Source organism: Ziziphus jujuba, chromosome 1, assembly GCF_031755915.1.
Source record: "Ziziphus jujuba cultivar Dongzao chromosome 1, ASM3175591v1".
In the NCBI taxonomy this organism is placed as follows: Eukaryota; Viridiplantae; Streptophyta; class Magnoliopsida; order Rosales; family Rhamnaceae; genus Ziziphus; species Ziziphus jujuba.
The window spans coordinates 31,292,899-31,317,757 of NC_083379.1; the positions used below are offsets into that span (position 1 = coordinate 31,292,899).

Below are 24,859 nucleotides of genomic sequence, written 5' to 3' on the forward strand. Positions count from 1 at the left end.
ATTTGCAACTATCTTCATATAATATATATTTATATATATATATATATTATTCTATTATTAGGAATATCCCATATATATTTTTATTTGAAATTGAAATGGCAGCAAGATTCTTTCCATCAGATGCAGAACTTGATTGGTCTCCACAGAGAAGGGATTTTGGCTGAAACTGAGGTTGCGGGTTTTAGATCTCATCTGCTTGAGACCCTTATAGTTTCGCGGCCCGAACAAGAGCAACCGGTTATACTGAGAGATAAATTGCTGTTCTTGCAGGTAAAATCTCTTATGGGTCTGCCTTATTTTTTGTAACTACAATTCGAATCTAGGAAAGAAAGATGTTGGTGATTAAGATATTGTCGTGTTTGTTGTTTATCTTTCAATCTTCTTTTTATATATATTTTTTTCTCATTTTCCTTGGATTTCTAAATAACCAAACACGGATTAATTGTCATTAAATTTTTTTTAGGAACTCTTATTTGCAAATTGCATTTCTGCAGAAGAATACCACTCTTCAAAGGGGCCATTGCTGCAAAGATTGGCAGTTCAAGGAGTTGAAATTGAGGCAAGAGATGTAATTGTTGGAGCGCTGCCGCCGAAAGATCCAAGAGAGAATGGAGAAGAGTTATGGTCTGTAATCGACTTAAAGGATGAAAAATGCTTGCTGAGCAAAGAGAACTCAAATTCAAAGAACAAATCGAAGCAAAGCTCAGCAATGAAGCAGATCCAAGGAGCTGCCTCGGTTTTCGGCTTTGCGTCGCCTTACAAGCCTGGGAAAATCAGAGAAGAGCATCTTTGACATGGCGGAAACGGCTTTGCCTTCCTCTATCTCCTCTGAGCATGAGTTTGGAAATCTCGGAGAAAACCCACTTTGGAATAGCCATTTGAAGGGTAAAGAAAGCGAAACCCAATCTATCCTCATGCCGGAAAGCTTGCCACCGGAGCCGCTGAAGGATTCTACTGGGACGAAAAAACAAAGAGGAAACCATTTAGGACTCTGTTTCAGAGGGAACAGAGAGAGGTCATGGAGATGGTGGTGGTGGTGGTGGTGGTGGTAATAATTGTGAGGAAACAGCCATGAAATCTGCCAAAAAGCAATGGGGTTTTGATGGATTCACGAAATGGAATAAAGGAGATTCAGAGGATGAGACAGCTCCTTTGCCTCTTAATGAAAGATCAGACAGCGAGACCTACTCTAGGCCCTCCCAGCTTGTGGTCAGCCCGTTAGGTGAAGGACCTGACACAAAGCTAATAAAAAAGAAGCTGCACAAGGATGGTTCTCCATCTGATTTCTTCATTGATAAGGTTCCAAAATCCTTAACCTTAATCTTTGTTTCAAAGAGGTGGAGTTATATTTTCTTTTACTTTTAACTTTGAAACTGACTCTGGGTCATCTTTTGTATATCTGTAGGTTTTAGGGGACAAGATAAAGAAAGAGCTATCACGAATTCAGACAGAGCTCTGCACCACAAATCCCAATCTTAAATTTTCGTAAGCATTCTTCAACAACAGACCCCTTATTATTTTTTTTTTTTCATCTTTGGTATTATTTTTCTGTGCATTTTGTATGTATTTTTCTTTTTTGCAAACATATTGAGTTGCATTCTTGTTTCTTCATAGGAATGATCAACTTGAAGCAATTTCGACCAAGCTTCCGGTCGACAAGGCTGAGCTGAAGAATTTCTTTCCCAAGTGAGTCTGCCTCATTTTATCTTTCATTTTGTTCATTCTCTTTATGGCCTGTGAACAATTCTGTCACTGATGATATTTAGACAGTATTACCTGCAGACAATCTTCACCTAAACATGCAAGTAACCCAAATGAAACAAACTAAAATATCTGTGTCCTATTGAGTTTAGATGTTTCTCCTTTATCCTAGCTAACATACATAGGACTCGATGAATTTCTAAACTGTTAAGCTCAGTAGATTCTTCTAATTGGATTAGATTGAGTGAAAAATCAAACTTTACTCTCTTTTTTACCCATGAAGGTCATGGTGTGATCGATACGGTGATGTTGTTTTGGATGTGGTGAAAAAAGAATTCAAGGACTATGTTGGAGATATGGAGAATTTAAGAAATGCAGCAAGAAAGAAGCACAGCAGCAACTCAATGCGATGGATGACCTTCGATGACGATGATGAGAACCATCATCCGAACCTCTTTGCTAATGATCAGGACTACTCTTTATTCCCTAGTAGTAACACTGCCTTGTATGATGATCAAACCAAAAGTAATGGGATCAGGCTGAGATATGAACAAGACCAGAATCCTTTCTGGACACCGGGGAATGGCTCATCTACTTTCGGTTAGAGAAAAAGAACAAGCACAAGACTCTTGTATTGTTGCTTCTTTTGCTATTTTGAAGAGTACGAGTAGTATTGCTCTTTCGATTTGTTAATTTAATAACTTTAGCTTTGCAAAATGTTCCTTCTACGAAGCTGAACGATAGAAGAAGAAAAAGAAGAGCTCTGCTCTTCAAGCATTGAATTCAAACATTTTTTTTTTTTTTTCTGTTTTGACCTGCAAATTTAAGTTGCCTCTGTATAAAAGAGCTGGTTTGGTCTTAGTTTGGCCTTTTATATTATCCCTTTTGAATTCTTCATTATAGCTTTCATCCTGAAAACTACAGGCCATAGATTATGTAATAGTGAAATTAACAACAACATGACAGATCCCATCACTTTTTAATCAAAACAAATATAAAGCAAATAAGTTAAGATGAACATTTACTATTCTGCCAACTAATTATGGTCTGGTTATCATACTATTTTTTCTTTTCATTTTTTCTCCTCATTTTTTCTAGAATAACCATGGACATTGAATTTCTCTCCAAACTGAAACGAAGTGGAGTCATAATTTGAAATTGCAAAAAAGAAAAACCCACATTGGGCATAACTTTGAAGTAATTAAAATAGAGAGTAAACTGCAATTAATTTCAGAGGAACACCAACAAACTTTTTAAGATTGGAATTACTACAAACAAAACAAACAAAGATATATATGCTATAGTAGAAGCTAGGGCATACGAAAATGGCTCAAGTTGTAGTTCTTAGAGCTACATTTCTGTATCTGGAAAGTCAAAAAGAACAGAAAAGCAGTAAAGAAAGGCCTCCTGCTGACATTGAAAATCTGACTCACCGGGTTATGAAGTGGGTTTGCAGCATTTGGCATTGGGTGTGATTCTCTTATGTTCATCAGCGACATGTTAGTGCTACAATAACATAAATAACTAAACATACATCAATTGCAGCACTCTAAACTTAAGATCTATACAAATGCATATACTGAATTAGATAATAACCTTTTAAATGAAACCATTGAATAAATATAAAATTTTTCAATCTGCAAAATAGATAACAAAATACAGAAGCAATGCCTAATGGACACATTGTTCTCTAATCTTTTCTCCCTCAGGTTTTCACCAAATAGACATCCTAGATACCTTAAAACCCTAGTTTCCATAAATATGTAACGTATTCATTAATTAATGGCTTATTCCCCAATTTATTTATATATATACAAAATTAATTAATAAAACAATAATAATAGTAATAATACATATATATAATTAATAAAAAAAATAGGGAATAGGTCAATTAGGCTTTTAGAGAAAAAATAGGTTTTTCAGTCCAATGGATCAACTGAAGTATTACAGAAAGTATGTGCTCAAGATCTCTACTAAAAGGGTCAATAAACAAGTTCTTTAAGTAAGTCACATGATTATAACTAGTCCATATGAGATATTCAACAGTCTTCCACTTGCACTGCATAATCATCATAAATAACAACAAACTCACATACTACAGAATCTCCTAAATTAAAATTTTATTTCATCTAAGCATATAGCATGCCTACAGGGCAAAACAATATACCATATTAGGTGTAAAAATTCTCTTAGTAAATCTTAAAAAAAAAAAAAGTTAAATAAATACCATTTCAACTAAGCACATTGCATGCCATAAACTCAGTCTAGGTAATAAAGATTTATCTTATCACATGCAATCCCCCAACACACGATACCAAATCATTCAAACATATTGCGTACCGACAGGGTACAACAACATACTCAGACTAGGTAGTAAGAACTTATCATGGTATTTGCGGATCAATGTACACATATACACAGAGATTAAATTCTCAAGTAGGCGTGCTAACATAAGGAGCAACAATATATGTAATAAATATCACATTATAATGATCCACATACATATATGTAATGCTCACAAGGCAATACTTAATGAGATACAACATAAAATATGGAAATTATTGTAGATTATAAAACTCCTACTGAGCCATAGCAGCCTCAACTGCTCCACATTACGTAGGGACATATGCTCCTCAAACAAGTCTACAGGCTAGCCTTTGTTAGTGGGTCTGCCACTATATTGTAACAGGCGTTACACAATAAAAAAAAAAAAAAAATGAGACTCTCATCAAATAATACAATTGCGGAATTACCACAAAATAGCGTTATAGGCCATATAACAAAAGTGCACCCAAAAACATGTATCATAATCTCAAAATACACCATATACTCTGCCTCTACAATCAATAAAGATATAAGTGTTTGTCCAACACTAATTCACAAAATAGCTACAACTGCCATGATAAACTTTTAAACATCTCTATATATATAGCCATTATAATTAGCTCACAAAACCCCAATGCATCAAAGTAGTGGTGTGCTAATATCAAAACAAAAAATGGTTGTTTCATAGTACACATAATCGGGACTAATCAAGCATTTACTAGAACACACCCACAACATAAACAATATTTGATGGTGTGTAATTTTGAGTGAACAACAAATTACAAAATAAACAATCTCAAAATGATACAGCTGCGGAATTACCACAAGAGAACATTATGGGCCATATAATAAAAGTGTACCCAAAAGCATGTATTATAGTCTCAAAATAAGTCATATACTTTGCCTCTACAATCAAAAAAGCTATAAATGTTTGTCTAACAATAATTCATAAAGTAGCTACTATTACCATGATGAATAACATTCCTGATGTTAAAACTTTTAAACATCTCTATATATATAGCCATTATTGTCAGCTCACAAAAACCCATTGCATCAAAGTAGTGGCATGCTGATCTCAAGACAAAAAAATAGATGTTTCATAGTATACATAACCGGGACTAATCAAACATTTATCAAAACACTTTTGATGGTGTGAAATTTTTAGTGAACAACAAACTGTTAAATGCAAAAGAATACTGGATTATTATCATATGTCCCTTTTATTACTCTCTCATTCTTGGAACATAGATCCGTAGAGAGTTTATCACCGATTCCACATAAACATATTAGGAAAATATTGTGGATATTAAAACCGAACACAATCTTATCAACATAGACTCTAACTAAGACAATTACAATACACAATTAGCCTTGTCTTAAAGAATTTTTGTTTCTAGTGCCAATGAAACCTTTTTGAGATCCTTCATAGCAAAATGGCTACATAACAAAAATTTTGCATAGTCAATATGTCAGTATCAATGGAAGCTAACAATATGTCTTCAACATATAATACTATATATATTAAACATTCTCCTTAAAACCATTTTAGGTTACAAATTTATCCAAAAATTGAGATACCACCACCATGAGGCTTATTCAAGATCATAAATAAATCTCTTAAGCTTGCAAAATAAATTCTCACTTCCCCACTGCTTGGAAGCCAATTGATTAGACCATATATATACACACTCGAATACAAAATTCCAATTAAGTAAGCAGTTCTAACATCTATGTAATGCAATTCCAAGTTAAGGTGAAGCACAATCGCCACAATGATTATAAAAGAATCCTTTATAGATACATGAGAGAACATCTCTTCATAGGAAGTTCTTGCTTCTGGTTAAATCCTTCGGTAACAAGTCCAGCTTATACCTGTTCACTTGACCATTGAAGCCTCTTTTGGTCTTACAGATCCATTTACACTTTATAGGTTTGCTACCTTCAGGTACTAAATCAAAAAGATACTGAACTACTTATTTACTTCCTTATAAGTGACTAGATTCAATTAATCACTTATGTTAAACTCATGTTCCTACAAATAAACCTTATAGTCATAAGGTATAATAGATTTTTGAATCCTTTGTGACCTTCTCAAAAGGTGCACATCAGCATCAACTGCAACCAAAATATATCATTCTATCTTAATGGGTTCAATCCCGACTAACTACTAGTTCCATAATTATTAAAACAAAAAAATCTATGGCAAGGACATAAATAGTAGGAATCACAACATTTTCCTCTCTGGAAAAACAAGCAACTTTGGACATTTGCTCTCATCAAAACTGAAATATCTTTAAAATAAATAGCCATGTTTGGTTTAATGACCCTGATGGTATAAGATGAACAATGCAATCCAGAACCCCCAGATCTTTTATAAGAAGCAATAAAAATAACCAATAAAGGTTTTAGTGTCTAAATTCTTAATATTGGAATTATACATTTTAACCTCAACTTTACAACCTCATACATAAGAAAATGTTTAAACTAGGCATAACTTGCTACCCACAAGAAAAAATGGCAAATTAAAATTTGCCAACACACACTGCATTATATCCATCAAAGTGCGGTTCTTCCTCTTAATTGTGCCATTTGCTAAAGAATGCCAAGTATTGTAAACTACACATCAATGCCACATTCAAACAAATAAATTACAAATGACATTGGGTTCTATCCTATCTTGTCATATCTACCATAATATTCATCATCCTATTAGACCTCATAGCCTTCAACTTTTTATTCTTCAAAAGCTTCATTTTCACCGGAACTCCTTTAAGGCAATCAAGGAATCTAACTTCTCACTAATAATCTTAACGTATCCATAATAGAAAAAGTTATTAATATAGGTAATAAAATATCTATAGCCTCTCAAAGTAGGTGGTGTTAAAAAACATAGAGATTAATGTCATAACATAGAATCATTACAAAATTTGGCACATACTGGTACAATTATAAGAGTAACATCAACAAGACAAGAGAATTAATATAAGAAGTGACATATTAGCCAAATTACCACAAAATGCCACATAAAGTCATGATAGTTAGTCTTAAGCGACTTACCATTCCTTGTCATCTCCTATTAAGCTATTAATTTCTTACAGTTGACCAACTTGTAATCAAAAGTTGCATCATTTAGGAAAAGATTCTTTCGTTCCACCTACCGATGAAAAACCATCTTTTGTGCTAATAAAATTTGCAACAAAACCATTATTCTTATCAGCCTTTAAACTTGTTTAGCTTGATGTCATTCTCTTCATGGTGATCAACTTTCCCAAAACGCATCCAAACTTCATAGTGTGTTGATACTTGTCCTAATATTATCAATGGAGATGATGTTGAAGTGTGGCAATTTTGCCACTTGATGGTGCATGTCACCAGCTAGCATGCACACCTTGGTATCAAATCCTTTCCTTTTATGAGTTTATATTTTTTGTATGTTTTTAATTGATGCAAGGTATATTTTGATAATGTTTTGTACCTAAGTTATGTATGCAAAAGTATAGGAAAAATTATGCACAAAAGAGTAGGAATGTTATGCTTGAAATGCCTATGGTGCTGGATTCATAATTTCCAGCAACATAGTTCCACTATTTATCTTATATCTAAGGGTGCAAATGGATTTTTGGGCTAAAATTTTGAGAGATGTCTACAGACATATATAGAAGACTATGGTTCAAATTTCAGGTCAAAATGACATGGGAAAGTCAATTTTCTATTCCAAACAGATTGCTGTATCTGATGGGCCCAATATGCAGAGTATGGGTCAGTTTTGGAGCTGTTTGGCCCATGATCCGGTTCCAGAACTTTCCTAGCTCTTGGAACAATATTTATTGATGAACAAGGATGCTTCAAACCAAGTTTCATAAGCAGATACAAAGGGGAACTAAGTAGGTGAAGCTAGTTTGGTTGTTTACCCAAACTAGTTAAACAATAGGAACTTAGTTCAAACCATGTGCCACTTTTTACTATATTTGGAATAGACATGTTACAGCTGGTTTTTACCTCTTTTGTGTATGAAAAGTTAGGTGTTGACCATTTTACTTTTTAAATTTCAAATACTTTACTCATTTTGTAAGCTCACATGCTTGGCATGTGTGAACTAGTTGTAACTTCAAGCTTATATTGCAAAATGAATGAAATGGCTACACATCCAAGCCTTATTTTCAAAAGCCAACGTGGTCCCCTTCTTCTTATCTCTTCTTCAACAAGTTAGAACACTTTAGGAACCCTAAAAACCAGAAAACACCATAACCAAAACCTAAAAACACAACTCACACACAACCATTCCCAAGAGCATCACCAAAAGCTTGCTTGTTGCTAACACTTCAAGCTAGCTTGCTCTTGGTCATAACCTTCCCACCCCAACAGATAAAAAACTCCTCATTATGGTAAGAAATGCTCCTTACCAAAATCCTTATCAGGGTCCGCTAGATCGATATAATAAGAGGAAAGTTTCAAGATAAACTAATTCACACTACTAACTCCATTATACATAATAGAATTCAATAAATCCAAATAGTGGCATTTCTCAATTTATCAAAATTGATAAATTCCTACTGATCTTAAAGAGATTATGAACACTATTGATAAAACATAATTCCTAAAAGAAATAAAGAATCATATATGTGATTCTCCATACCCTTCATATAGCACTTATACAAGTGCTTAAAATCCTTATATAATATTTAATCTCGGCAGTATTATAAATATTTGGTATCTTCGATGGCCTAATTTCCAAAGCCATATCTAGTTTTGTAAAAGTCAAATATTATCAAAATCTTTTGCCACTTCCAATAATTAGTCTATTTAATTTATCATGGTATTCAAAGGTAGAGTATTAGAGGTGCTTCCAGCTATGAAATAGGAAATAACATAAATGCAATACATCATAATGACTATTAAATGCTATCTTTCCAGCCCTCAATCATATCAAAACACATGATATCGCTAGGGTCCTTGTAGCGCAAAGGATACCCATACACGGACCAAGGACAGTAGACCAAATCACCACAATCAAATGCATTGAACTAAGTCATCGACAGGGTAAATTAGAACCTGCAATTCATGGTATTCAATCAACTTTTACTGCTATTCTAACTATCCTACTCAGTAATTAAAGCATCAATAGGAAAACCTAATCACCCGTATGGACCTTAATTTAAAAGTGGGAGAGAATGGATTATATTTGCAATTTCATAAAATAGGCAAGTTAAATTTTACGACAAGTATATACGTAGCATCCTATACTCTATGTCAACTCCAAGTTGACACCCACAAATTAAACAAATCAAACATCACTATAGGCGAGTACATAAAAGTAAATTTACTATGTTTTACATTATCAATTTCATGATATGGACAAATTAAGTCCATAACAGATGAATACTTAAAATTCCACACCACTGTGCCAACTAGGTACTAAGCCTCATGACAATTCATGGTTTGGACATATCAAATCTTACGACAGGCAGGCACTTAGCCAATCCTATTATGCAAAACAACCAACAAGCTAGAACGCAAAAATTCGGCTAACATAGAGAACCTAATTAGGCTATGAATGAAGAATTTGTTTTTTTTTTTTAATGCATAGCGTGAATAGATAGGAAACAACCTTAACCTAATGTTAAAATTGCAAACTAACACAAAAAAAAAAAAAATTAAATGAGATAGATGAGACCTGAACAAAATTTGGCTCTGATACCAAATGATACAAACCTAGGTCAACTTGTTCCTAAACCCATATTATACTAGCTCAGATCGAAAATTAAGTTCAGATTTTAATGGTCACCTTAACCCCTAATCAACTTGTGATTAGAAATCTTGGTATGTGATGAAGATGCCACAATAGGTGATGGATAGCCTATTAATAAGTCAAACTAAAACATTCAATTTCTATTCGATGTTTTAAGTATTCAAAGAGAACAAAGAGAATTCTTTCTCACAAGTAATTTTTACATGAATGATGAACACTCTTTATTCCAAGCAAGGGCAATATGTGGGACTCATAAATAATCCTATTTGGCATCCTACATGGCATATGGGAGCTGATTGAGAGCCTTTGCAAGCTAGAATTTGGTTAAAGATAGCTTAGTGGTCAAACTAGTCAACTAGTTTCCTAATTTGATTTTGACTTTTTGTTTTAGGAAATTAGTCTTTTATTTGGTTTCTATTTATTTATTTTCTGGAAAAATCAACTTAGAAAAGTAATTATTTTCATTGTAAATTAATTAATTCCTAATTCAAAATAAAAAAAATTAATTAATCAAAATTAGAATTAAGAAATGAATGGAATTTTGGCCACATTAGGAAATTGAAATTGTATGGCCGGTTTTCTCTTATATTTTTAGGATTTATTGCTTTGTGACTTTAACCTATTTAAGGGTTATTTTTCAATAAGAATGCACGTTCAATAATATTCAGAAAATTAATTGTGAGATAGAATTCTCTTTGTTCTCTTTGAACACCTAAAATACTATTAGAGAGTGAGTGTTTTTGTTTTGACTTATCAATAGGACTTCCATAACCTATTGTAGCATCTTCCTTATACCAAGGTTTCTAATCATAGGTTGGTTAGGGGTTAAGGTTTTTCTATAAGAACTTGAACTTAATTGAGATCCGAGCTAATATAATACGAGTTTAGACGTAAGTCGACCTAGGTTTGTATCACAAGAGATGTACTTACTTTTAAAGTCTCTAATGAGTATTATTCATAGAAATAATTTATTTAGCTGAGAAAAAATTTAAATGACTAAGCAAAATATTTAACAATCTTACTGCTTTAGATGCTTATGTTTCCTTCTATTATTCCTTTATCCTTTTGCATTTGAACATATCATATTCGAAAACATTATTATCTTAGGGGTTCTCTATGTTAAAGTTGTACTTAATCCAAGAGATTTCTTATTCTTAAATCCTTTTATGATTATTGCTCATAAAAATAATTTGTTTAGCCAAGAGAAAATTTAGATGACTAATCAAAATACATAATCCCACTAAAGCTTTGTTTGGTCAAAAAGAATCTTACTGCTTAAGATGCTTTATATTACCTTCTATTATTCCTTTATCCTTCTGGATTTGAACATGTCTTATTCTAGAATATTATTATGTCGGGGTTTTCTATGTTGAAGCTGTATTCAGTCTAAGAGATGTACTTATTCTTGAAGCCCTTTATGATTATTTTTTATATAAATAATTTGTTTAGCCAAGATAAAATTTAGATGACTGAGTACAATGTGTAATCCAATCGAAGCTTTGGTTGGTCCAAGAGAATCTTACTACTTAAGATGCTTTACATTACCTTCTATTATTCTTTTGTTCTTTCAGATTTAAATGTGTATTATTCAAGAACATTATTATCTCAGGGTTCTTTATGTTGACTTGTACTTAATTCGAGATATGTACTTCTTAAGATGGAGTTGAGGTTAAAGTATTGAAGATTAATTTTTTCCTAGTGTAGATTGGACATTTTTTGATTAGCAAATTCCATTTTCTAAATTTGATTATTGTCTGAGACTTGCTAGTAATTTTCTCTTTTTTATCCACCATCTACTTGTCCTAGCTAATGCCTATACAAGGTCAAAAGCTAATTAGACATAGATGACTCCCATAGACTATGTACGGTTTGTTGTTTTTACAAGTCTAAGACTTTTTTTCTCTAGTTAGAAAAGTTTATAACAATCATCTTAATTCTTAGTTCTTGTAGTCTAGGATTGGCTTGTAGTTTTACCACTGTAGCTTGTAGTTTTTGCTTGAGGGTCATGCATTAAGGAGAACACACATGATATAAAATATATGAATGAAAATACTTATATTTTATTAATTATGAAATGAAATTTCAAAAATGAAAATTTCTACTGAAGGATTAGTATATCTCTAGCGGCTTTCAATCTAAGACAAATTAAAGAAAACAAAAAACAAAAACTATATTTCATGTCTAATGGAATATGAAAACATCAAGCAAAGAAAGATTTGGTAGGGTAAATACAGAGGTTCTCAGAATTCTAGCTACATGCAACATCCTTTTCTTCAATGTCTTATAATCTATAAGTGCTAGCTTTAACGATCGAGGTGACATAGTAAGGCCTTCCTTGATAGGTCCCACTTTAGCCAACATTTAATTCTTAAGTGTTCTAAAAGACCTTTCTAAGTAGAAGATCACCAATTCGAATCTGTCTAGTTTTTACCCTTCTCTTATAATACTCTGCTACAAGTTGCTGATATTAAGATAGTCATATTGTTGTTGCCTCCTTTTTTTCCTCCACTTCATCCAGAGATTGTTTCATCATTTGATCATTGAGTTGTTCCAAAGCACCATTAGTCCTCAAAGTCTTAGATACTTCTAAGGGTGTCACAATTTTAATGCCATATACTAGAAAGAAAGGTGTAGCATATGCTAGAGTTTAGATTGTAATTCTATAGGACAAAACTACACTAGGTAGCTCCTCCTCCCATTTCCCTCTTTGCTTGTTCAAGGCATTTCATAAGTGTGCCAAGGCATTTTTCAAGTGTGCTGAGGATGACTTTGTTTGTTGCCTCATTTTGCCAATTTCTCAGTAGATGCCTTAAAGTTAAGTATCTAATACTGACTTCCCATTCAGAGTAAAAGTTCATCAAATTAAGACTGATAAATTGAGATCCATTATATGTAACAATTACTCTTGAAAGTCTAAACCTATAGATAATGTTCTTATATGTGAATTGCAACAGTCCCTAGTCTTTGACATTAGAATAAGCTTCTACATCTGCCCACTTTGAAAAATAGTTTATTGCCTTTAACGTAAACATTTTTTGTTTGAATCCAGTGGGAGAGATCCTATGATATCAACTCCCCAATAAATGAAAGGTCAAGGAATTGTGACCGACATTAGCTCATTTGAAGGAGTATGATGAAATAAAGCAAATTTCTAGCATTTTTCACACCTTCGAGAACATTCTATGGAATCTTTCAGCATTGTTAGCTGATAATATCTATGCAAGATTATCCTCTTCGTCATTGATCTTCCACTAGAATGATTTCCATTTTGACCCTCATGCATCTCAGCCATTACTTTCAAAGTTAATTTAGTTCCCAAGCAATGAAGTTATGTACCTAAGAAAGATCTCTTATATAGTTGATCATCAAACATATAGTATTTTGTAGCCTTTACTCTAAGTTTTAGTTCTTTAGATTTGCCTGAGGAACTATTCCATCAATGATATAATGGATGATTTCATGTATACAATTCTTCTTATCCTCCTCAACATACATGACTCTTTCTTCAATATTGAATCTTTTCGAGAAAAGTAACTTCATGGGTGTACTTCTCTTCTTCCAAAGGTACCATTTAAACGATGTTTTCCAATGCATTCACATTACTATTTTCAATCCTCAACACTTGCTAAAGTCTAACTTTTCAAACTTCTAGATCATTTTACTCACTTTTCCTAGATATGCTGCCAGAGTTGTGTACTTTGCTAAATATATTCCATTGACTTGGTTGACTACAAGTTGAGAGTCATTAAAAATTTTTAAGAAGCTTGCACCAAACTTTTAAGCTAAACTAAGTCCTAAAATTAGACCCTCATACTCTACCTTGTTATTTGATGCCTAAAATCAAAATCTTGGAGAATGGTCCACTAACTCACCAGTTGGACTCTTGAGTGAAATTCCAGCTCTAGTCCCTTGGACATTGGAAAATCCATCTACATACAAAGACCATTCAAATTTGTATTCTTCCATTTCGTTGTTTACTTGTTCCATCAAAATTGTAATTTATGTGATGAAATCAGATATTACCTAAGACTTTATAGCCATTTGCTACACATATTGTATGTTAAATTCTTTTAACCCCATTGCATAAGGTGTCAATTGCCAGCAAGTTTGGTTCTGTATATTGTTCTCTGAGGAAAATTCATGACTACTTTTATGGTATGACATTAAAAATATGGTCTTAGCTTTCGACCAGTCACAATGAGGGCATAGACAAGTTTCCACATCAAACTAAATTGTGTCCCAAGATTAAGTAATATTTAACTCACAAAGAAATGGGTTTTTGCTCTTTCCACTTAGTTTTTATTAATATTAAGCTAATCCCACACTGCTTGGGTCTAGATCAAGGGATTATTCAAATGTAATGATAGTCACTCTCATAACATCAAGGCTTTTTTAGAGCAGTTGGCTTTAGGGTTTGAAAGAACTTTAAAGTTAAACATGCTTAGGTGAGAGTAATCAAAGGATGAGTGATCTCCTGGAAAGTTTTGAACAAAAAATCACATATCTAGTGCACTTAGAGACCATATTGGCAGAGAATGACAAGTCCACAGTGAAGGCAGAGTGTTACAGATGGTACAAAAGTCTGTGCCCAGCTGGAAATGAGCCAGCAAGGACGTTGGGCCCTAAAAAGGATGGACTATAACGATTAGTATAGGTGGATACAAGGCACTGGCAGGCTACCTAGTGTCCAATTCCACATCGTCTAGGTGTGGATCAGGGGATGATTTAAATGTAATGATAGTCACTTCCATAAAGCAGAGACTTTTTCCAAAGCGGTTGACTTTAAGGTTCAAAAAAACTCTAAAATTAAGTGTGCTCAGGTGAGAGTAATCTAAGAATAGGTGATCTCTTGGAAAGCTTTGAATATAAAACTTAATACCGAATATGGTGGCTAAATTGGGGGCAATATCTGTACAAGTTGATAGGTCCACCAGTGGAGGCGGGGAGTTACAAGCAATGGCTAAATTGAGGACAATAGTGATACAGACTGATAGGTACACCAGTTAAGGCGGAGTGTTACAAGCAATCGAGATGAGTAGAGATATTTCTTCAACTCTTGAAATGGCTATTCACCCTCACTCATCTATAAGAAATTGATGCGAATCTACCCGAGACCGTTCAACCGACAACCTGCTGGGGTGCTGATCCCATACAGATGAAGGTGAGGCCGATCACTAGAGCCCAAGCCAAGAAGTTCAAGGACAATATTTCTGTCCTTATACAAGGAATAAGTCATAATCAAGAGGGGTTGCCCATATCTAAAGAACCAAGGCCTGTTTTACTCATACAAGCAATAGAAGCCAAAACGGGGCCCGGGTGACATTTTTAGTGCCAATATGGAGGTCGGGTTATATGAATTGGATCCCCATTCTTATGGGTTCAATTAATATGGTGGATGAGTCATAGAAACCAGCCAAAGCAGCTTCAAAGCCGAACAACATGGTGGTTTGCCACAAGGGGAAGAAAAGCCGAATTTGCTGGTTTTACTGTATTTTACTGTATTAGCCTTTTCTCATACTTCCAAGCAAGGGCAACGTGAGGAACTTCATAATAAGCTTATTTGGCATTCCACAAAGACTATTGAAGCTGATTTGGATTCCAATTAGGTCAAAGAAGGGTCATTACCAACATAGCCGAAAGTTACCATATTTACTTTCCTAAGTTGTTTTTACTTTTTTGTTTTAGTAAACTATCTTTAATTTTGGATTTGTATTTATTTACTTATTGAAAAAATAAGTTTAGGAAAGTTTTTATTTTATTATTTGGTTTGTAAATTAATTAATTCCTAATCGAAAATAAGGGAATTAATTAATTAGATTAGGAAAAGGAAAGGTTCGGCCAAGCTAGAATTCTTCCTTGTGTGGCTGGTTTTTCCTAGGGTTTTTAGAGTTTATTTTGTTTCTTTCAAAGCCTATTCAAAGGCTTGTGAGATTAATTATCTCTTTGTTCTTTGAGAACACCTAAAACACCATTAGAGAATTGGTTGTTTTAGCTTGACTTATCAATAGGTTTTCCATCCCCTATTGTGGCGTCTACATTATACCAAGGTTTTTAACCACAGGATAGTTAGGGGTTGAGGTCCATTCCACTAGAACTTGGACTTAATTGAGATCTGGGCTAATATAATACAGGTTTAGGAGTAGGTCATCCTAGATTCGTATCAAAAATCTTTGCAATCCTTCAAGACATCAAAGAATTTATGACACTTATCCAAAGATCTTGAGATGTACTTGCTGAGCTACTATCCTTCCCTTCAATCATTACACGTCCTCATGCTCTTTGGTGATGGCATATCTGACAATGCCCTGATTTGATATGGATTAGCTTTTATCCCCCTTTGAGTAATTAAATATCCTAAGAATTTATCGGCTGAAACTCTGAATGTACGTTTTATTAAATTGAGCCTCATTTGATACTTTTCTAGTACTTCAAAGGTTTACCTTAGATGTTTAATGTAATCTTCAATCTTCAATGATTTTACTAGCATACCGTCAAGGTAAACCTTCATGGCCTTCCCTATCTTCACCTTAAACATCTTATTCACAAGCCGTTAATAGGTTGCTTCTGGATTTTTTAGTTTAAATGATATAATATTGTTGCAGTATATTCCCATCTTAATCATGAAGGATTTCTTTGTTTGATCATGAGGATGTATCAAGATTTGAGTTGACGAAAGTCCTAAGCTAAGTGCCTAAGATCATTATGGAAAGTGTAATATTTGTTATTGTCACATGGTCTTCAATCGGCATACATCTTTGGTGGCCACCTCACAAAGTTCTTTTCTTTCATGTATCATACCATCTGTTCGAGGGTGACATTGAGGGAGTAATGTTTGAATGGATTGAAAACACACCCATCACCACAACTAAGAATGTTATCATTTCTTGAATATGGTTGAGTAGTTGATTGCCTTTTTTGCCTCAGAGTCCCCAATCTACATGGCTTAAATACCTTTACAGTAGAAGCAATCCTTAACGTTTTTCTTCCTTTCTCTTTCTGATCCTCTCGCTTATCCTCTTCTAGTTTTATGGATTCATTGGTCCATTCAAGAGCTTCAATCATTGTCAAAGGGGTTTTCATAGTGAGTGAATCATAAAGTGGAGTCTCTCGGAACATACCCTTACAAACAACAGTGTATTCATTGTAGTTATGAATATTGATCTTTTCCTTATTGAAACTTTGAGTGAAAGTCCTGAGTGTTTTCCTTTTAGTTATTTTGTCGTGAATAGGTGGTTCAACTCTCTCCTCACCCTCATACTTAATGCAATTGGGTTTTGAATACTTTCACTAGTTCTACAAAGGAGTTATTTGATCATGCTTCCAAATTATAGAACCATGAGAGGGCTGGTCCCTTAAAGCCAGTTGAAAATATCTTGCACATCTTCACTTCTCTCTTATCCTTAGAGATTCTATGTTAACCCATTACATTGCAATATTGTTGGATGTGCTCTTTAAGGTCTGAGAGGCAATCAAAAAGTCCAAACTTGGGCGAAATGAAACAAAATGGAAATCGCATTCCCACTGACCAATTTGTGAAGCGAGTTTTGACCAAATTGCTAATCCACGCATCTTTTGTCTGCATATTTTCTATTCTTAGCCCCTTTACTTCTTATTGTATCAATTGCCTCAACCCTTCAATGTCCCTTTACAAGAACATTATGAAGAGTGAGTATTGCTTTGAATATGGCAAACCTATAATTACCAATTGTAGCATATACAAGTATCCATGCAACTTGCTTTTGGATCGAACGTCGAAGGTCTCAAAATGCTTTTTGTATTTCATCCCAAATACCCTTACCCTTAGAATGCTTTTGTATTCTAGTGCTAATATTTATTTAGCAAATTTAGCATGTTTAATTAATTTCCGAATAAATTTCAATTTGTACTTGTTAGGCTTTATCTTAAGCCACTAGAATTTGCTGATGAGATGGACTTTCAAAGTTCTTGCATAAATTAATATGTAAGTATTAAAGTATCTGTCATTAGCATAAATTGACTTTATAATATTTTTTAAATGTATTACATATCTTCTCTAATTTTTTTATTCATATTATTTTGCAGGTGAAGGAGAAAAATAGTTTTCTTAGGTATATTTTTCCTTTCGACAATATTACTTTAATGTTGGAACTACTCTTTATTTTTTAATTTTCATATGTTCTCTTTTTTCCCCCTCATATATGATACTGTCTTTTGCAAATGTTGGAATGGAAAATAATACTAGTTCCTTTCATTAAACCATAATCTTGTTTGGCGTTTTTGAATGAATTGAAGATTCTATATTATCCATTAATATTTGTAATTAGATTGTTTTGAATTAATTTTTATCACTTACTATGAAATTACCTATTAATATTTTTTTTTCTTTTTTTATCTATTGATAGTTATTAAAATGGAGAGTTTATTAATAATTGAATTTTATTAAGAAAAAATGGTTATGTTTTTCAAAAATGTAAATGGATTTTATGCGAACTGTGGGAGAAATTAGGCAAAAGGGAGATATGGGAAATCAAAAGAATAATATTTCTTACTTGCTTGAAAAAGGGTAAAATTGGTATAAAAAATAGCATTTAATGCCCATTGAAGAGGTGTTTCTTCCATACATGGCAATAACCCTGGCCTTTTTTCTTTGATAAGAAACTTGCCTTGATGAGCTACTAAATTCTACAAGAAAATTAAGCTAGTTTAGAGTCAACCTATACTCATTCTTTTTTATGGAACTATACATATATAGATATCTATACATATATAGAGACAGAGAATCTGATTGTAGTCATGAAGAACTAATTGACTCCCAAGACAAAAGCTTTTACATATAAGTGAAACGATATGTTAGCACTTGTAGGTGTGTATTAGTGTTTGTAAGCATTCATACACTTTAAATTTAGTACGGGATAAGAGAATTTTTGTTTATAAATATCGCGTTATGTCACCAACGATCTGTCCCACAAATTAATAGCTTAATATATTGATTAATATATTGAAACTGATCTCGACTATGGATATCAAACTAATACATATTTGAAAAGTGCTATTAATTCGTAATAGTTTATTGAATATCCACACTAAATTCAAAGAGAGCTAGACACACGTTACAATGCCATATGATAATGGCATTAGTCCACACCAGAGACTTATACATATATAGCAATATTTTATGGATTCTTCTTACATGGTTGCTGCACTATATATAAATTGCAGTAAATATCCACCCTAAATTCAAAGATAGCTAGACACACATTACATTGCCATATGATAATGGCAATATTCCACACAACATACATGTACTTATAAAGCAATATTTTATGGATTCTTCTTACATGGTTGCTGCAATATATATAAATTGCAGTAGGTAGCTAGTTAAGTAGTACTATTTCTGAAATACATTTTGCAGAGTGAGTATTGCCCTGAATATGGCAAACCTGTCACTACCAATCGAGGCATATGACAAGCATCCATGCGACTCGCTTTTGGAATGAACGCCGGAGGCATCCATACGACCATGTATCGCATTCCAAATACCGTTAAAGTGGTTTATTTCACGAACCTCTGTATATGCCTGCATATATTAATTGTTACATATTGCTTTGTATGTATATTGAATATACCAAAATCCTATTTAGGATAGCTTTTGCTTAGAACTTCTTGAGAAGCTAATTCTTTATCATATTTGGTTAAAAAAAATAAAAAATCTTCTCAGGGCGTGAAGCAGTTTGCAATCTTAAAAACAAGAAGCAGCCATTCAGAAGTTATACCAAATAGGATATAGTTGTCTTAAAAATAAGGCAAACAGCAGGAATGATACTTACCCTGTTTACCCATTTATTTTTATCGGTAGGGTTGTTCCATGCCACCAACCAATCACAATCAGCATCATCTCCGTTCTTGCCGCGATACACAACACCTCCAACGGAGCCTGAGTAATATCCGTCGGTAACTTTGCGATGCAGAAAGGCACCCCATTGTCCGTTTTCGATTATAGATGGGTATGGAGCAGCTCCAAGGTGTCCAAGCTGGTCATAGTGGGCAGCATATTCTACAACGTCTCCAGTGGCATTGTAGATAAGGCAAAGCGTCGCGACATTATCCTCGCAATTTTCCTTGAGATTCTGCACATACTGGAGAGCATTGAAATCCTTTCTCTCAGCATTTTTCCAACGCATAGCCACTCGAGCTCTGTCTATGTTTCGTATTTTTTTCCCCTCATACTCAGGCAATCCCCCTACAATTATGTCTTTCCCCTCATACTCAGGCAGTCCCTCTAAAGTTATGTCAGTAATGGGGTTGCCAAACACACCGTCTCCCATATCTTAGAGACTAGAGCTACCGCTAATTTTTACCAAAGGTTGATGATGATTTTGTTTATTGCCTATGCCACACTATATATAGAAAATTCCTACATTGCAACTACTAAAGCATAGGTACCAAGAAAAAATTAAGAATCCAAAAGAATACTTAAAGAAATTTTCTTACTATCAAAATGTGGTAAATGTTAACCTTATAGATAAGTTCAAGATAGAGGAGAAAAAGCTAAAAAAAATAAAGTAAAATAAAATCAAGAATACTTTTCAAATACCAAACAGATTTAGGCTGTCTATTAAAGAAAGTAGATAAAATAGTAATAAAAAATATAAATTGCATTAAATAAATCCGACAAAAGAAGGTAACTGTATTAATTTATAAAAAAAAAATCAAATTAGAAATTCTTAATATTTAAACACAAATTTATTCAACTAAAAAAGAGATAATAGATATACATGATAAAAATAACAAGAACTGCTATAGAAAAATGAAAGTACTATAATAGAAACTAAAATCAATGAAGAAATATTAAAAAAGCAATTTGTTGACTAATTGGAAGTTGCGAGGATGATTACTTCGTCGAAAGGTCATGAAAGCTTTCGAACAATTTTTGTTTTGCTTTGTTTTTTTTTTTTTTTTTTTTTTTTAAGTTTTGGAAATTGATATTTGCACTCCATATATGTTTCTCAAACGGTAGTTCACTTTATTTTCTTTTTAATTACAAGTTTACTCTATCTTAAAAAAATCCATTATATTTTTTATATCTTCCAATTAATTAAAATGCTAGATGTCGACTAATTAATTGATAAGTTAACAAATTTGAAAACTTTATTCTACTTTTCCTTGTTTTTAAGCATTTTCCTGTTTGGAAATCAATAAGCCCTTATTTCACTTAAGATTTTTTTCAGCCCATAGAAACTTTGATATTTATGGTAATCATGTACGTTAAAATCCACTTCTACTGATTTTTTACATCAGCTGCAGTCAGATTCCAAAATAGTTATATGATCGAATAAGATTGATTTAAAGGTATGCATCAAAATAGTTGTAAGATTAAATAAAATTGACCTAATGATATGCTCTTGATAAGGTTTATAATCAATTTGCCTATTAGAATTGTATGATTAATACAGCACACAAGAAAGTAAACTACATACCGAGTCACACTCATAAGGGCTATAATCAATTTGCCCATTAAGTTATGTGAGTTTCACTTTCACCACTAAATTAAACACATACATCCGAATTTCTATTTACCAGAAAAAAACAAATACATCCGAAATTATAGATATATTTTTCTCAAGAGGAATTATATATTATATTTGGTTTGCTTATTTTAGTAAGGCCATGCTCACATGATATCAGCAATAAATTGAAAGAAGACCCACCAAAGTAGAAAAAAATTTGACTAACATCAAGAAATCTCATTCACATTAAAAATTGTATGATTAAAAATCAATAGGAAATTAAACTAAAAATTACACAGAAAACTAAACTATGAAGAAGAAGTTAGCGGTTTGCTTAACAGGTTTAAAAAGTTTAGATCATCCAAGCTCACTTTGAAGATTCCTTCTTTTCCTAGCCTGCCTTCAGACAATTCTTGGACCTCTCCTCCAGAAGGAATTATCAAGATTAATATAGATGCGTCTCTTGGAAATGGTATTGCGAGTCTCGGTTTGATTGTTAGGAACCATACTAGAAGAGATTTGAAAGTCCATGTCATTAAGGAAATCATAGATATCCCTTAAGCAGCCGAAGTGGTTGCTATCCTCAACAATGTTTTGTAGGCTCTTAAAGATGGTTATCTCAACATTTGCTGCGAGAGTGACGCCAAAATTGTCATTCAAACCCTTAACGATCCAGTAGATCAATCTGGCCATTGGTCATCAGGGGGATTCATCAAGAAGATCTTGGACTCATGCCTTTTGTTTGATTCTATTTCCTTTACTTGGATTCCGAGGATTAACAACAAGCTGGCTCACTTGGCATCACGCTAGGGTCTAGCCAAGAATCATACTAGTCCTATCTCTCCCTTTTTGATTTCTAATGAGTTTGTGAAAATTATGCAGCAAGAAAGTGTTTATTTACCATATCCTGACTTGGTGGCAGCTTGTCACGTCCGATATATATTATTTTCTTTTCAGCAGGGATTATATATTTATTTGGTGAGATATTGAAGAGTTTTGGTCTTTTCTTGTTGGGTAATGCAGAGTCTTGGTCTTGGGTCTATGGCTTGTGTACATAGTCTTTGTCTTTGATGTACTGGTTCGCTCATAAGGTTATCAGTTTGCCCATTAATTTTTGTGGATTTCACTTTTACCAACTAAATTAACCAAATACGTCCGAAATTGTATATATATTTTTTCAACAGGGATTATATATTATATTTGGTCAAATATTGCAAAGTTTTTTTTTTTTTTTTTTTTTGGGGTAATGCAGAGTCTTGGTCTTTTTAACAGCGGGAAAAAAAAAATCTTGGTCTTTTGTTTTCTTTAAAAAATAAAAAAATAAAAAGTAAAAATAAAGAAAAATAAAAAGTCTTGGTCTTGGTCTATGGCTTGTGGAATAATAAATTAACAAAGAGCATTGATCTTTTTTTTTCTTTTTTGTTTTTGCATGTAGAGTCTTGGCCTTTGGTTTTCTTAAAAAAATAATAATAAAGAAAAAAAAAGGTCTTGGTCTTGGTCTATGGCTTGTGGAGTTATAAATTAATAAAGAGTCTTGCTCTCTTTTTTTTCTTTTTTTTTTTTTTGGGGGGGGGCGGGGAGGAGGATAATGCAGAGTCTTGGTCTTTTTTAATAGAAAAAAACTAAAGAAAAAAAAAACTCTTGGTCTTTGGTTTTCTTTTAAAAAACAAAAAGAAGGTAAAAATAAGGAAAAAAAAGTCTTGGTCTTGGTCTATGGCTTGTGGAGTAATAAATTAATAAAGAGTGTTGATCTTTTTTTTTTTTTTTTTTTTTTTTTTGGGGGGGGGGGGGGGGGGGGAAATGCAGATTCTTGGTCTTTTTTAATAGCAAAAGAAAAAAAAAAAGTCTTGGTCTTTGGTTTTCTTAAAAGAAAAAGTAAAAACAGTCTTCGTCTTGGTCTATGGCTTGTGGAGTAATAAATTAATAAAGAGTCTTGGTATTTTTTTTTTTTCTTTTTTTGGATGTAATGCACAGTCTTGGTCTTTTTTAATAGCAAAAAAAAAAAAAAAAAAAAAAAAAAAAAAAAAAAAAAAACAACAACAACAACAAAAATAACCAAAAAAAAGAAAAAACAAAAACAAAAAGTCCGGGTCTTTCGTTTCCTTTAGAAAAAAAAAAATTAAAAATAAAGGGGGAAAAAAAAGTCTTGGCTTGTGGAGTAATAAATTAATAAAGAGTCTTGTTCTTTTTTTTTTTTTTTTTTTTTTTTTGTGTGTGTAATGCAGAGTCTTGGTCTTTGGTCTATGGCTTGTGTAATAAACTAATAGAGTCTTGCTTTTTCTTTTCTTTTCTTTTCTTTTATTTTTTTTTTGGGAAATTAAACGATGTACTGGTTCGCTCATAAGGTTATCAGTTTGCCCATTAATTTATGTGGATTTCACTTTTATCGGCTAAATTAAACAAATACGTCCGAAATTGTATATATATGTTTTCAACAGGGATTATATGTTATCTTTGGTCTAATATTGCAGAGTAATTTTTTTATTTTTGGGTAATGCTGAGTCTTGGTCTTTTTAATAGCGGAAAAAAAAAAGAAAAAAAAAAAAAAAAGAAGTCTTTGTCTTTGGTTTTGTTTAAAAAAAAAATGTAAAAAAAAAAAGAAAAAAGAAAAGTCTTGGTCCTGGTCTATGGCTTGTGGAGTAATAACTAAAAAAGTCTTGGTCTTGGTCTATGGCTTGTGGAGTAATAAATTGATAGAGTCTTCGTCTTTTTCTTTTTTTTTTCATGGAAATTAAATTATGTAACTATGTACTGATTCAAACTCATAAGGTAATCAGTTTGCCCAATAATTTATGTGCGTTTCACTTTCACCAACAAAATTAAACAAATACCTCCAAAATTGTATATGTATGATATAATTCTTTCAAGAGGGATTATACATTATATTTGGTCAAATATTGCAAAGTCTTGGTCTTTGATCTATGGCTTGTTCTGTAGTAGATGTTAATTGTTTCGGTGATTCATGTTCACATGATATCCATGAAGAAGTGTTAATAAGATTAGATTTTTCTATTAGCAATAAAGTTAATCAAGACCCACCCAAAAAAAATAAAAAAATAATGAATAACATGAAAAATAAAAAATAAAAAAATAAATTCCATTCGTATTAGAACTGTATGATAAGCACAACAAACAGGAAATTGAGCAATACTTATAAATCAATTAATTAGATTGTCTTAAGGAGTGTGAAAATGTGAAAAATGTTGGGGATTCTTGCTGGATATAATTCCCTATCTATCCTGGTAGAATATGGTTGAGAATTAGTAGCTATATATGTCAGTGATTTGGTTTGCATCGATTTCCCTACCACTTGATTACCATATCTAACCCAACCCATCAACTTTCCTAATTCTCTTTCCTAATCTATCGAATTTATTCTCTTAAACCTCCAATATGCAGAATGCACTCCAAAGGCCATCATATTATTTCCATGGGAAATTTTCATTTTAAACTCTATGGATTTGTCATAATTATATTTTTTCCTTTGTTTTTAAATATACTATAATTATCAAATTTTTTTACTAAAATGTTGATCAACAATAATATGATAATATATAAGTAGTTGATAGAATATTGATATCCTATCATTATGGGAGGA

General features: G+C 32.8%; 1 protein-coding gene and 1 pseudogene across 1 annotated transcript; one reads left to right on the top strand and one right to left on the bottom strand.

The window, feature by feature from the left end:
• On the top strand, nucleotides 1-2,562 carry LOC132800308 (uncharacterized; annotated as a pseudogene).
• A 16,239-nt stretch (nucleotides 2,563-18,801) lies between these two features.
• Nucleotides 18,802-20,160, bottom strand: LOC107427512 (23 kDa jasmonate-induced protein). Its single transcript, XM_016037892.4, has 2 exons — nucleotides 19,582-20,160; nucleotides 18,802-19,331 (listed from the first exon to the last, which is right to left on the bottom strand). The coding sequence occupies exons 1-2, from the start codon at nucleotides 20,077-20,079 to the stop codon at nucleotides 19,143-19,145; spliced, it is 687 nt and encodes a 228-aa protein (XP_015893378.3). The 5' UTR covers nucleotides 20,080-20,160; the 3' UTR covers nucleotides 18,802-19,142.
• Between the last annotated feature and the right edge of the window lie 4,699 nt (nucleotides 20,161-24,859).

Excerpts from the sequence above, each read along its gene's own strand:
- LOC107427512 (XM_016037892.4), bottom strand. The coding sequence starts at position 20,079 with ATGGGAGACGGTGTGTTTGGCAACCCCATTACTGACATAACTTTAGAG. Across the intron at positions 19,332-19,581 it reads AAAATAAATGGGTAAACAGG|GCATATACAGAGGTTCGTGA; the intron begins GTAAGTATCATT and ends TAATATATGCAG.